Source organism: Trachurus trachurus, assembly GCF_905171665.1.
Source record: "Trachurus trachurus genome assembly, chromosome: 19".
In the NCBI taxonomy this organism is placed as follows: domain Eukaryota; kingdom Metazoa; phylum Chordata; class Actinopteri; order Carangiformes; family Carangidae; genus Trachurus; species Trachurus trachurus.
The window spans coordinates 5,354,300-5,369,273 of NC_139913.1; the positions used below are offsets into that span (position 1 = coordinate 5,354,300).

The 14,974-nt window shown below is 45.4% G+C and overlaps 1 protein-coding gene across 1 annotated transcript in view; it reads left to right on the top strand.

Annotated features, from left to right (window-relative positions):
• Window positions 1-14,886, top strand: part of etv4 (ETS variant transcription factor 4) — a 35,512-nt gene extending 20,626 nt beyond the window's left edge. Inside the window, exons 5-12 of the mRNA XM_083994592.1 lie at window positions 2,434-2,563; window positions 3,313-3,516; window positions 4,300-4,811; window positions 7,881-7,949; window positions 8,652-8,699; window positions 9,644-9,816; window positions 12,172-12,273; window positions 14,373-14,886. Of these exons, the coding sequence (XP_083850718.1) occupies window positions 2,434-2,563; window positions 3,313-3,516; window positions 4,300-4,811; window positions 7,881-7,949; window positions 8,652-8,699; window positions 9,644-9,816; window positions 12,172-12,273; window positions 14,373-14,600 (1,466 nt within the window). The 3' untranslated portion in view covers window positions 14,601-14,886. The remainder of the gene's footprint in view (window positions 1-2,433; window positions 2,564-3,312; window positions 3,517-4,299; window positions 4,812-7,880; window positions 7,950-8,651; window positions 8,700-9,643; window positions 9,817-12,171; window positions 12,274-14,372) is intronic.
• Window positions 14,887-14,974: the final 88 nt, after the last annotated feature.

Below are 14,974 nucleotides of genomic sequence, written 5' to 3' on the forward strand. Positions count from 1 at the left end.
GCAATCACAGGCCAACAACACAAACACAAAAAGCCGCCTGATGCTCATTTACCAGATTAATTAATATGCCGGAAAGGTCACACACACACACACACACTCAGAGACACACACACACACACACACACACACACACATCCGTATACAGCCGACACTGTTCCCAGGCCTTTGAAATGGAACATCCTCATAAACCCGGAGCTGCAACATCAAGGGCACAAACTCCTGCCGTTGGACTTGTGTACACTCTCTGAGGATTGTCCTCCACCACAGCGACAGAGAAAGGGGGGGAAATGTCAATAGACAAACACTCTGGTATTATTAGAGAGCGGCAGTCATGTGCCGCCCCGTGTGTGTGAGTGTGTGCATGTGTGTGTGTGTTGGCAGACGAGCTGTCGGAGACTTAGAGGAGGCAGGAATCTCATCCCCGTCTGTCTGGGAAATCTGGGTAAATGCTCTCTAATCCTGTTGATCCTCTGCTAAAGCCAACACTTCCTCACCTGCCTGCCTGCCATGGGAGAGTGAGTACAACCCAAAAATAGGAAGGTTATGATGATGATGATGAGAAGGAGGTGGATGATGATGAGAAGGATGATGAGGATGATGATGAGGGGCCAGGCTCAGTTTATCGTGTCCAACGTGTTTCAAATTCTCGAGGCTCGAGTCAAATAAACAGAGTTTTTTATCGTCAGGAAGGAATTTCAACTTTTAAAAACAGAAATACACGAATAGTCTATAAACAATGGTGTGTTTTTTTTTAGCCCATGAGATCACGTAGGTGTTCATGAGTCACAGCCCAACTAGTTTAATAAAAACACCCTTACTAATCATACTGGTTTTATTTAGACACTGATTCAACTATTGTGAAAAACATCCTCATGTTTGTGAAGCAGGAATCTGGAATTATGGGAGTTTTGTTGATTCACTTTTTGATTAATGTAGTTGAAGAACTCAATAAAAAAAAAAACCTCTTTAAGTCTTTAAACTCTCTACTTCCGGGACAGTTTTGAAGACAACTTTATCAATAGTCAGAGTTGAGGGAAAATCCCAAGAGCCTGTAACTAAGAGCAGAACCTCAAGGCTGTTTGTGGTTATGTCACTATAATCTTTTTTGTTCACTCTATTTTTTTACTCCTTCGCTTTTTTTTCACTTTCTATCTCTCGCCTTCAGAGCAGCGGTCGGTCGGTCGGTCGGTCGGTCGTCTCGGCCTCAAACGGTCCTCGACCAGCCAGACTTTTTCTTTTTCCTTTTTTTTCTTTTCTTTTCTTTCTTCCACCCCTCTCCGTCTTTTTTGTGAATGGACGACAGTATGTAATTACCTGGGCTGAGCTTTCAGTGTGGCCTGCTCCGTCAGCTCCACACCCACTGCACACACACACACATACACACACACACACATAGATATGCACTTAAAAGCAGTTGCACACACACATACACACATTCAAACGCGCACAAGTCGATACAGACTGGCTGAGATTACTAATACACACTCTTGCACACACATAAATACAGGCCTCCCCAGCTGGAAGTGCACAGCTGCTGCTGTTTACCCTGTCGGGACCAGAAAAACATCCTGTACAGTTCTCCGGGTGAAAACCTCCCCTCATATAATAAACACAAGCCCTCGGCGCAGTTTGAAGCTCCACTTTGGGTGGTTTCTGTGGCCGTGGAGGCAAAAGGTCCCCTCCAGCAGTCCGGCTTTGACAGACAGCCTGGACGCTGGACTGGATGCCTTCAGTGGTTGCTAAATATTTTGGACTTTGCGGGACTACGTGGCATTATCAGATTATCATACACTCCCCCCCCTTTGTGTTGCCTTATAGCTATACAAGCAGCGCCGCGCGGCCGGCCGCCTGGCTGTTAACATCTGGATCCCCATAGGAAAGAATGCAGAGACGACGCACAATCAGTGTATACGCTGTCCTAACAGAGGTGTGACATTGGCTTTCATCAGCGCACCGACATCCCTCTGGCCCGTGGAGTTGTTTAGCTTCGAGCTCGGCTTTGACAGAGGAAGTTTTGGCTGCTGTTGTGTCTGGAGGAGTGAAGGGAAAAGTGGGCGAGGACACTTCCAAATGACTGCTGGAATGCAGTCGTGTGTGAGCGTGTGTGTTGTGTGTTGTTTTTGTGTGTGCCTGCTCCTCTCAGTGTGTGTGTCTGTGTGTTTATTCGTGTCTGTCTGTCTGTCTGCTGCCCTTTCGATTTGTGCAGCTGACAATCACTTAAGCATTTTGGCTGGCACGTAAAGGAGATTCCTGCGCAGACACAGAACTATTTGCTTTTGCCTCTGAGCCTAACGACAGTAGTATCGGGGCAGGGCTGAATGAGGAGAGAATACACAAAGCCAGTTGTGCGTGTGTGTGTCTGTGTGTGTGTGTGTGTGTGTGTATATGTGCCAACCCCAACCACCCTCACCTCTTATTTACTGTGTCTTACAGCGGTGGCGTTTCACAGCCCTCCAGTCACTATCAAGAAGGAACCGCAGAGCCCGGGCTCCGACCCCAGCCAGTCCTGTAGCCACAAGCAGAGCTTCAGCTACCCCAGTGGAGAGCAGTGCCTTTATGCCAGGTAGCTACACCCCCCCTCCTTTCCTCCCCCTCTCCCCCCACCTCCCCCCACCACTCCCCAACCCCTCCTTCCTCTCCAAGAAACACTTATCAACTTGGCCGTCGTCCCATCTCACCTTGTGCGACTCTATCAAAACACATTATGGAAATTTGCACGTACCAAAAGCCCAGCAGCGCAGCCTCTCCTTCTACTTTCTACTTTTAAACTCACACAACATGTGGCCAGATGTTCTCAGAGGAGCTGTCTCTTCATGTATTTCTTTCTTTGGCAGCTCAAATCAAGCTAAGAAAAGACTCTTACTGTAACGTCTCCTAACGTCTCTCTTCCTCCTTCTCTAGTCTCTGCACCAGGCGTCGTTTCTTTTTTTAGCTTTTTATTTGGAAGATTTGTTCAAATTGAATCAAGGAGCTGGAGATGTTTCGTCTCTGCGTCTTTTTTACTGACGTCCATTGTTACTGACTGAGGAGGACAAAGAGAGAGACATGAGACAATCATCTCTGTATTTTACAGCTATGCTTGTTAATGATGCAACACTGGTCAGCTGTCATGAATAAGTCAGCGCTGCTAAAACACTGATCACATTATATTGACCACCACCCAACAACTCCCATTAGCTCTGTTTGTTGTATTGACTGAAAAAAGCCCTTGTAAAACCAGTTGCAGCCGTGTTGTTGTGACATGTGCACGGATGTGAGTCCTAATGAGTGCGTTGTTCATGTTTGTGTTTCTGTTTGGTTTTTCTCTCTCAGTGCCTATGAGCAGAAAAGGGCTGCAGGAGGGGCCAAGAGCTCCTGCCCAGGGACCCCCATGTCTCCCATGCAGCAGCATTACTCCCCGAAACCTGCCACAGCCACAGCCACCACAGCCACCGCCGGACGGCCGGACGCTGGCTACATGAACCCTGCCGCCACCTCCCAGCCACTGCCCAGCAACAGTTACCCCATCAACACCAGGTGACACAGCACAAACCAAACACAATCGCACTGCATTAGCCAAAAAAAAGAAAGAAAAAGTTAGAATTGCACTAATTTACCCATTGTCTGAAGATCCAAAAGGTCAAGTTTTATCAAATTTGGGAAACCTTCCTATCCCTGATGGAAATAACAATAAGCAAGTTCCCTCACTTTATAGTCTTTTTAAGATTGTTAATATGTTGATGCAGAAACTGCAACTATGCAGGTTGTAAGCATGAGGGTTGAAGAGAGAGTTTACTGTAACGTGTGTAAATGTGCTAAACCATTCATATATAGTGGAATATAATACAAGGACATGTTCTCAGGAAAGTGACAATGGATGCTCATGAAGGACGGGGAGGACTGTCCTTTACCACACAAACTGTGTCCTTCGTTGTCTCTTGTTGCTCACCCGTATGCATAGATGCATAGATAGATAAGATAGATAAGATAGATAGATAGATAGATAGATAGATAGATAGATAGATAGATAGATAGATAGATAGATAGATAGATAGATAGATAGATAGATAGATAGATAGATAGATAGATAGATAGATAGATAGATAGATAGATAGATAGATAGATAGATCTTTATTCATCCCGATGGAAATTCTTCAATGGTTCAAATGGTTGCATAAACAGGAAAAGGACAATGGAAAATACCAATTTTGTATTTTTGTGCTGTTGATTCTGATGGAAAATGCCTTTTCCAAACAAAATTTAAAATTTAAAAAGAAAAAAAGAATTGCACTAACTGAGCTGCTGTGTCTCATCTCTCAGTTCCAGGTATCAGGGCCCCTCAGGAGACCCCATGTGCCCCCAGTTCCCCCCACCAGGCCAGGCTTTCCAGCGGATGCCATCTGCACCGGCGGGACATGCAGGCAGCAGTGGAGCTGGTGGAGGAGGAGGTGCAGGGCCAGGAGGGGGAGGAGGAGGAGGAGGAGGAGGAGGAGGTGGTGGTGGTGGTGGTGGGGGTACCGGGGGCAGCGGGGGTTATCACCGGCAGCACTCGGACCCCTGCATGCCCTACCTGCAGCAGAGCTTTAAGCAGGAGTACCTGGACCCGCTGTACGAGCGGGCGGCCCAGATGGCCGGGCCGGGCCACGGCGCCGGCGGAGCAGCGGCAGCACACGGCCACAGCCACGGTCACGGAGCCCACCCCCACTCACACCCCCACCCACACCCCCATCCACATCCCCATCCGCATCCACATCCACACCAACATCCACACAGGTTCCCACCGGCCCACATGATGGTCAAGCAGGAGCCCACAGACTACACCTACGAACCTGGTGAGTCACATACACACACACACTTCCTGCTTGATTTATTTTAAATAGAAAAGACAAAGAAAAGCTCAAATTATCACATTTATTCGATAACACTTTACAATAAGGGTCCCTTAATTAACGTTAGTTAGTACATTATTAAGCATTAATATATAATAATGGATTAATTGAGTAATGCATACATAATGATAACTAGTTACATTATTCAACTTAATAATTCATGAACTAACTTTAAGTAGTAAACATGAATTAACTGCTTACTAATAGGCTACATTAATTATTGTTTCCTAATCCTAAGTAATACATAATAATGATTGTTAATATATCTGTAAACAGTTAATTAATGCTTAATAATGTACTAACTAACGTTAATTAAGGGACTCTTATTGTAAAGTGTTACCATTTATTCTTCTCTAGATGGAAGCTGTTTTGGTTATAAACAAGATAAATAAAGAAATATCAAACTAGTTTATGGGATAAACTCAGACTTATGCACCTGTGAAACGGAGCTGTAGTAGTTTAATGGAGATTTGGATTGTGCTCTGACTCAGAAAAGTCCCTTTAGAGACAAACCGTCCCTCGTGTGCACAACTTAGTCAAGAACAAAATGTCCAAATGGCAAAACAAACTTCTTCACTGTACGAAGACTCTCCTACCCGACTCCCTCCCCGCCTCCAAAACTCCTCCTTTCAACTCTCTGACACTTTGCGAAGAAAAAGGGGGAAAAAAGTATTTTTTTCTGCTGCAGCTACACTCCTCCCTCCCTCCCTCGCTGCACTCCTCTCTGTGAGACAGAGGCAGAGGAATTTCATTGAGAAAATGGAGGGCACTGGAAAGACTAGAGTCCCCGGTGGAGTGCTCCAGGGTTTCAGGTTGCACCAGCGGCTTCCTTTTTCTGCAGGCAGATGAACTCATAATGGAAAAATGAGCGTGGCCGCAGTAACCCGAACCTCTCACTGGCTGGGCTTTGGGAGAGGAGGGTGAGGGAGGGAGGGAGGGGGGAGGGAGTGGAGTAGGAGTGGTGGGGTGATGGGTGATGGGTGCAGGGTGGGGTGGTGTGGCCAGCTCAGGGGCTTTAACAACAAGCTCAACAACTGGAGAGCACAGAAACCAGCTCCTCTGCTTTGCTCTATGAGTTTTAAACGTGCAAGGAGTGAGAACTGTGACCTCGTTCACCTGCAGCTTGGACTCACAGTGCAATGAACTGGTGTGCAAACAGCCTAATTCTTCTTACCCACAATGTTTTCATACTCTCACCTTTGATAGAAGGGTGGGGGTGGGTAGGGGCGGAGAGCACTGACAAAGAATCAAACAACCTTGAGGAAGGCAGAGGGAAAGTACAAAAGGATGTTTTTTCTGTGGATAACTGCTGGGAGGAGGTGGAGGAGGAGGAGAAAGTAGCGTTTGGCGGGGTTTCCTGTGTCTCCGATACGAGTTTGACCGACTGCAGTGCAGACGCGGATCACACGTGAAAGATTACAGAGTTTATCGCCGTGTTGTTGCAGAGCTCGACACGTCTGCGAAGGCGTCACGCCCTCCACAAGGAAGATAGATAGAGAATATGAGTCTGTTTCACCGAAACCTCCCTTTATGATGTCTGAGAGCAAATAATAATAAAACATTAATTTGTTGAAGGGATTAGTCATGGGATGCCAGGTAGCCTTTAAAAAAAAAATCTAATGACAAGCATCAGCTGCAAATGAGAAACCTTAATCTAACTCCATATAAATGGAATAATGTCGTTTTAATTAACAGGCCCAGTGAAAAATACAGTTTCTTTCAGGCAGTTAATTGGATAATTTGTGTTAAAGAGCTTTTCGATGAATGCTCTCTGCTAAAATAAATCATAGGCATTTAAATGGTTTATAAGAAGCAACGCCGCCACGTCGGCTCCTGTGACTGTTGTTTATTTGCTGCTGATTTATTATGTCATTCATTCATGGTCATTGAATTTAAAAGGAAAACCCAACCCGTCTAAATTGTAAGGTGAATGGCGACATGGTAATGGAGCGTACAAAAGAGGTGTATTGAAGTAAACAGCTTGTAAAAAGAGAGACAGAACAACACCAGTGAATCCTGTTTAAAAAAAAAGAAGCCGGCTAAAGAAAGAGTACGCCTAGTTTCACATATGAAATCCTATTCAGATAGTAATCACTGCTATTGTGTCGCATGAAAGACACAAAATGGTCATGCCACTCAGTGCACAATTAACCCCCGGTGCTCTCACACCCAATCTGCCCCATCACTCCCCTGCCATTTCTGGCAGACATATTATTTACAGTATGATCGAGTGCTGCTGCCCCGGAACGGAGGGTTTGATTTTCCCCCACTGGCATCTTATCAGAGTCGCAGCGCTGCAGCTGCATTCCCCACCAGTGACTCACAGCCAGAGCCAGAGGCAGAGAGCTGCACCTTTACACTTTTTATTCTCTCGCTTGTCTCGTTCATAACAGTTGACAGACAAAAACGGACAAACACCAGAGCAGTCGGTGACACGCCTGTTTTTTCTTTTTCTGTGCACACACACATAAAGGTGAAGTCACAGGAAGCCGAGCACAATGCTGTCGCTGCAGAGATTAAATGTGAGTGTGTTGTGTTGTGATACAAGTGTCCCAGCTTGCACAGATTTTCGCCTGAAGGTTTATAGGGCGGAATATAAAAAAATCTATTTTTGTGAATGCGTGCTATTGGAGACAGTGGCTGCTGCTGCTGCTGCTGCTGCTGCTGCTGCTGCTGTCGCCACCAGACAAAGTGCAGACACTGTATACTGTACCAGTGTTCTGCTCTGGTGAAGGTGCTCTCGTCTCGTTCACGGGGGCCTAAAAATATCAGCAGGGACAAAGAGAAGTGATATGATGAATGCTGCGTTCGTCCTTGCAGCGATCACACAGTATATCTGTAGCCTACAACACACACACACACACACACACAGATGGTGGATGAGTGAGCGAGTTCCTTTGTTTAATGTTTCAATCACTTTTGTGCAGTTTTTGCTCTGTTTCTTTAACTTAAACATAAAAAAACATCATATTTTCTGAACTAAATCCATGTGTTGTTGTGTTTCTGTCTCAGATGTGCCTGGTTGCCCCTCCATGTACCACCACAACGAGGGCTACCCAACCCCCCAGCACAGCAATGAAGGTAGGCCTAATCTAGATCCAAATTCTCACAACACCACCACCAGCTCCAAAACTGTGCCCAACCTCCAACCTCCAACCTCTTCATCCCCTTTATCTGCACCGAGCCCTCAGCTGGTTAAATCTCTGTGGTCATTGGCTAACCAGCGGAGAGTTGTCCGTGTTTCCATTGGCTAACCAGCCCGAGTGCCTATGTTTCCATTGGCAGAGGCTCCCGGCTCACCCCTGCCTCAAGAATCCCTGAATAAACATAACTCCTGGAAAGAAAGCACATTTATTTCCCCGGCGCATGAAAAAAACAAAAAAAAAAAAGGAAAAGGGAAAACAATCCTTCCTCTTACTGCCATTGTTTGTCGCAACATTTTGGGTGCATGCAAATTCTTATTCGCCAATTGTGTTCAGGACATCTGAGCAGCTCTGAAGATGTTACAAGGAAGTTAATTGGCCCTGAAACTGGGAAGCAAAGATCCAAGACCCCTTTAAATGTTTCCTCCCTCTGTTACTGAAGTGCCCCGGGCCCACTTCTGTAAAAAAGAAAAGAAGAGTACACACTTATTGGCTTAATGTTATTCATGCGTGAATAGGTCCTTGTATTTTTGTTGGGCTGGTATTCAAACCTTTGGCACCGATCCCAAGTGAACAACCGAGTCGCGCCGGGATCAAGGCCCCTCCAAGCCTAAACACAATTCCTCCTCTTGTCTTTCAGGCTATCTGTTTGAAAACGACTCTCGTGTGGTTCCAGAGAAGTTCGAAGGTAAGGGCCGACCCATTTACCCATAATCCCCTTGCACACACAACACAATTTCATTTGCACACCCAATGACAGCAGAAACACAATCCGTACAGTGGACCCACTCCAATCTCTATACCTGCAACCAGCAGATCGTCTTCTATACGGACGTCAGAGCGCCTTGTGTAAGAGCTACACGGCCCTTTGTGTTCGCACAAACTTAGTTAGTGGGTTTGGTTTCTCCGTGCGCACAACACAGGGCTCTCCCCTGTCACGCTGGGAACAGTCCCACTCCTCCTTCCTCCCCCCCCGCCGTGGTGGTGGTGGTGTTGGCGGTGATTGACACTAAAGCAGATTGAGTGGAGAGCCCAAGGGTGTCAGCACTGGTTGAACCAGTGAAGTGTGCAAGTTGCTGTGAGAGACAACAGCAGTAACTTAGCACAGCCTCTCATGTTCCCACACTTGTGTACAACATATCCAATGACCGGTAAACAACCCAGCACCAAACACGAATCAGTGTCCACTTACACACACACACACACACACATACACATACACACACAGTATTGTGTTTTTTTATATCAAATGAAGTGTGCGTCCACTTTGGGCTTTTCATTTTATTCCTCACTCCTCTCCGTTTCCTTCTCAACTCAACACTGCTGGTGATAAGCTGTTGTTAGTGAGCAGCTCGTTCAGTTTACGTCAGTTTGCAAACACGAAACATCAGATTAGATGACCTGCTGATGCACCACCGGCCGCTGCACCGGTCAGATGCTTTGCAGCTGTTACAAACTTTTCCTTGTTTTCACATGTAACCCGAGAACCGCGCGCTAGGCTTTAATTTAATGATTAAAGCCTAATGGTCTGATGTAGATTAATGCAGCCGCAGATATCAAATACCAAATAAACAGTGCATTTGAGAGAAAACGCTTTTATCTGACCTCCAGTCTGTTTTCTCCTTGGACCAGGTGAGGTGAAGCAGGAAGGGGGCAGTGTTTTCCGTGAGGGAACGCCTTACCAACGCCGCGGCTCTTTGCAGCTCTGGCAGTTCCTGGTGGCCCTGCTGGACGACCCGGGCAATGCCCACTTCATCGCCTGGACCGGCCGCGGCATGGAGTTCAAACTCATTGAACCTGAAGAGGTTTGTTGTCTGAAGTGGTTTTTTTTTTTTTTTTTTAAAAGAGAGCTTTTTACAGCCAGAGCGGAGGCGGTGTTGTACAGGAATTAACGGAGTAATTACAGTCATTTCAACACAGTGATTAGTCATTTTATTGAAGTAGACTCTGTGAAGTGTTCAGCCTGTTTAGAGCAGATTGTTTGTATTGAAATCAGAACATTTCACATGTTGTTAAAGGGATAGTTCAACATTTTGGCCCATTGCCATAATCGCTATAGTCATAGCAGTATAGGTTCGTTACCTTTATTTGTCGGTGCAAGCTGTTTTTAGAACGGCGGAGCAGAGCCGCAAGCTGCTCAGAGCTACGCTACGGAGGCTCATGGGATTTCTTGGTTTCCTTCATCAAACTCATCAAATACACAATCCAACAACTCCAAAACTCTCTGGTGGACAAGTTGTGAGCTGCACATTCACCACGCTATGAGATAATAACAGAACGTTACCAGACAAAGTTGTTTTCAAGGTAAATACAGAGACTGCTTGATGAAAAACTGTCCCTGAAGGCAACGCACATCAGCGGTTTTGCATGAATTTACCTCTAAAACAACTCTGTCTGGTAACGTTCTGTTATTATCTCATAGCGTGGCGAATGTGCAGGTCACAACTTGTCCACCAGAGCTATTTGGAGTTGTTGGATTGTGTGTTTGATGAGGGAAACCAGGAAATCCCATTAGCCTCCGTAGCGTAGCTCTGAGCAGCTTGCGGCTCGGCGGTTCTAAAAAATAGCTTGCACCGACAATTAAAGGTAACGAACCTACTGCTATGACTATAGTGATTATGGCAATGGGCCAATTTGCCAAAATGTTGAACTATCCCTTTAACTTAGATTTTGAGAGAGGATCTGTGACTATTTGAGCTGGATTCAGTCCAGTAGACTTCCAGAAAGATGAACCAGCTAAAATATACTAGAATCTCTTTGATAACTGTGCAAAAAGCATCAAATATCTAAGTAAAGACAATCCATTTAAAACGAATCAACATTATTTTTGGTCTGAATTACTGTACGGGCTCATTAAGGGACAGTGGAGAAGTGTTGATAGAGATCATGACGTTAATATGAATCTGATAAGGGCCGGCGGCGGAGGAGTTATTCTCGGAATGGATTTATGTTAGCGGGGTTTTAAGGCGCTACCTAGATTAGAGCGATCAGAAGCGAGATTTGGCCACTTTCCCCTCGCAGCTCTATTCTCTGATCCATCTTCCATTAGTTCCCCATTCATTATTCAACACATGAAACGCTGGATTGATAAATGAAGGACAAGCGCTATCGCTGAATCACCCAACACCCCCGATTCCTCTCTCACCTCCTCACATTTCTCCAGTCGAGACATTTTTTTTGCGATGTTTAAGTCTGCACTTTGATTGGACGTCCATTTAGCCGGGGTCCTAATATAATATAACGGGGAGGGGGAGCGGGAGCTGCTGCTGCTGCTGTGCTGTGTGTTTTCCATTATCTTTTTACTGTACATTAATAATGAATGGGGGGTAAGAGTTTTTACAAGAGCAATTAGAGCTGAGAGCACACTCAGAGATCAAACAGGGCTGCAGGCTGGACGGCCACTGTGGGATACAACCTGTCTCTTCATGAGTCATGAATCTCAGTGTCCCTTCCTCCCCCTCCTCAGCTTTACACTTTCCTATGTTTGTCAACATCAGAATCGTCTTCCTTTCTGTGCAATGACTTGATTTACCCCCCACCGTATCGTATCGTAGCTACCCTATGTTAGATGCTAATTCTTTGTATCCGAGTTAGTGGTCCCTCAAGTCAGCCCCAGAGTTCAATTTTGGGTTGGGTTGGCTGTGTTTCATGGTCTGCCTCTGACAACCAGCCATGACTCTTATTTCACTGCGAACACTGTGGGACTCTGGTTGCATTCAAGTGGTAATGGGTTACATAAAAAGGAAGTGAATCCACATGTGGGGACTCGCCCTGGTCCTGGCGTTGTTGACGCTGCTCGGTTAAAAAGATACAGGGATGAGGACTTTGACTTGTCACCGAGGACCCCTAGTGGCCATTGCGTTGAATTACAAACAACTGTGTCTGATTATGATTAATTTTTTTGAGAGGGGGGGGGGGGGGGGTGTATGAAATTCAGGAAAAAGAAAGAAGAAAAAAAAAAAAAGCTGACGCAAACATTTCTCAGCTGTTGACGTGTCATTTGAGAGCAGCTAGATTCTTCTTCAAAAGCGTAGAAATAACCCACACTCACCTTTAAATGAACCTCAGTAAAGCTGAACTCTGCTTTAAGTGTAACCACAACCATTTCCTCTCTGCTCTCCTCTCCCTCCTCGGCCTCTCCTCTCCTCTCCTCTCCTCAGGTTGCCAGGCTGTGGGGGATGCAAAAGAACCGTCCAGCCATGAACTACGACAAGCTCAGTCGCTCTCTGCGCTATTATTACGAGAAGGGAATCATGCAGAAGGTACAAAAACACACCCTTTTTATATAATAAGCCACTATTAGAAATATCCAGATGTCAGATATTCTCAATTTTTGCAATTTATGTCCACAAAATGTTTCCTAAAGTTATAAAATTGACAACTTAATCACTTTATATCGTAGTAAAAGTTGTAATTAATGGATGTAAAAATGGTTAATAAGTCAAGGCCGTGTCCCAATTGGCTGCCGTTCCTCCTGCCATGTGACACTCCCAGTACTCATGGGTTTGTTAGCTTTTAGGAGGCCATCAGGTCTGCAGCTTTTACTGTTAAAAAGAAACCCGAGCATAAAAGGTTTTTACAGCAGCCAATCAAGTGTGCAGTTGTAAACAAGCCGCAAAAAAAAAAATGGACTGCGATCCAGATGCTTTGTGCAACTTTTCCAGAGAGTGAGTGGTTGTATGGTTCGTTGGAGGGGTCTCTCTCTCCCTCTCTGCTTCTCTCTTGAAATGCAAAGCCAAAAAGAAACAAGAAAGAAAATGCAAATTATGTTTGAGGAGGATAAACACCAGCCGAACTGGCAACCCTCAGAAGTTGTCCATATAAGTGAGTACTAAAGCATTTGAAATGGCTCATTAAGCATTAAAAAGGAAATAATTCCGATTTATAATCTCTCTCTAACCAATAAAGTAGGAAGCACAATATAAAATTATATGAGTGGAACTGTTCTTGTTTTTCTTCTCTGAAAACATATGGAAGGAAACAGAAGGTTTTAAAAATACCACAACATCTAGAAAAAATGAGAAACTTTAAAAGAGAAATTTCTTGTAGGAATCAAAAAATTAATTTGCTCACCAACATTTATCTCATATCAGCTGAGGTCACACTAACTCCTGCTTGCAGCATCAAAACACACTGAATAATGTGTTTTTACAGAGTGAAGTCATTTAGAAAAAGGTCTCAGTGTTCATACTTGTGTATTTGTGTAATGTCGAACAGCATGTGAGTCGAATTAAACGCTGATTAATCTCCCAAAAATCACCATCAATCACAGCCGAGTGGCGTTGGTTCAGTAATAATAACTGGGTCAGAAGCGTTTTCTGTGACGCAGATCTGATCCTCCACTAAATATAGACGGAGACACTGAGATTGGTTTTATGCACCTATGCAACTGAACCCTCCTGTTCTGTCCTCTGGGTCAAACTGACCCAATCTGTTCCCTTCCTCCAGCCTTCCTTCTTCCCTTCCTTTCTTCTTTCCACAATCCTTTTCCCTTCTTTCCTTCCTTCCCTTCGTCCTTACTTCTTCTTCCTTCCTCTTTTGATCCAATTGAACTGATCTGTTCCCTATCCTTCCATCTTTCTTTCCTTCCCTGCCCTTTTCCCTCCCTTCTTCTTCCTTCCTTGAACGAATCTGTTCCCTCCCTCCATCTTTCTTTCCTTCCCCTTTCCCTTTTCTTCTTTCCACAATCCTTTTCCCTTCCTTCCTTCCTTCCTTCCTTCCTCTTTTGATCCAATTGACCTGATCTGTTCCCTCCCTCCATCTTTCTTTCCTTCCCCTTCCTTCCACAATCCTTTTTCCCTTCCTTCCTTCCTTCTTACTTCTTCCTTCCTTTTTGACCAAATCTCTTCCCTTCCTCCATCCTTCCTTCTTCCCTTCCTTTCTCCCTTCCTTCTTTCCACAATCCTTTTCCCTTCCTTCCTTCCTTCCTTCCTTCCTCTTTTGATCCATATCCCTCCATCTTTCTTTCCTTTCCTTCCCTCTTCTTCCTTCCTTGAAGGAATCTGTTCCCTCCCTCCATCTTTCTTTCCTTCCCTTTTCCCTTCCTTCTTTCCACAATCCTTTTTCCCTCCCTTCCTTCCTTCGTCCTTACTTCTTCCTTCCTTTTTGACCCAATCTGTTCCCTCCCTCCCTCCTTCTATCTTTCCTTCCTTTTTCCCCTTCCTTCTTTCCTCCCATCTTTCCCTTTGTCCTTCCTTCCTTCCTTCTTTCCCTTCGTCCTTCCTTCTTTCCCTTCGCCCTTCTTTCCTTCCTTTCTTCCTTGACCCAGGAGGACAACAGTATGAGAGTAAAGCGTATGTGTTACATGCCTTCCTGTATGACTCACCCCCCCTCTCCCCCTCCTCCCTCTCTCTCTCTGCAGGTGGCAGGCGAGCGCTATGTTTACAAGTTTGTTTGTGAGCCCGAGGCCCTCATCTCGCTGGCCTTCCCCGACAATCAGCGGCCCAGCCTGAAGGCCGAGTTCGAGCGCTACGTCAACGAGGAGGACACGGTGCCTCTGTCCCACCTGGACGAGGGCGTGCCCTACACCACGGAACAAGCCCCCCAAAACATGGGCCCCCAGCCCTACTCCAAAGGCTACATGTACTAAAGCCAGCCCCCCTTCTTCTCTCCCTCCTTCCTCCCTCCTTCCTCCCCCCTCGCCTTCAGAAATCCTCCTGTTGTCCCAACCCATCATCATCATCATCATCATACACACCCCGATGCCCCATGCACCTCTTGCACATGCCCACCCCATCCACTTGTATATAAGGCTATGGTGTTTTTGTTTTAAATTAATCTCATTAGGGATTTTTTTTTTTTTTCGTTTTGTTTTGTTTTTAAGAGCTGCATTCCTCTCACATCTGAGGCCTATTCAATCCATAAACACGACTGTGCGGTTGAAGAGATTGCTTAATAAATACCCATAATAATACCCAAACCCAAGTCCAGACTTTTCTTGTTCTGTGTGTTTGTTCTGCTTTT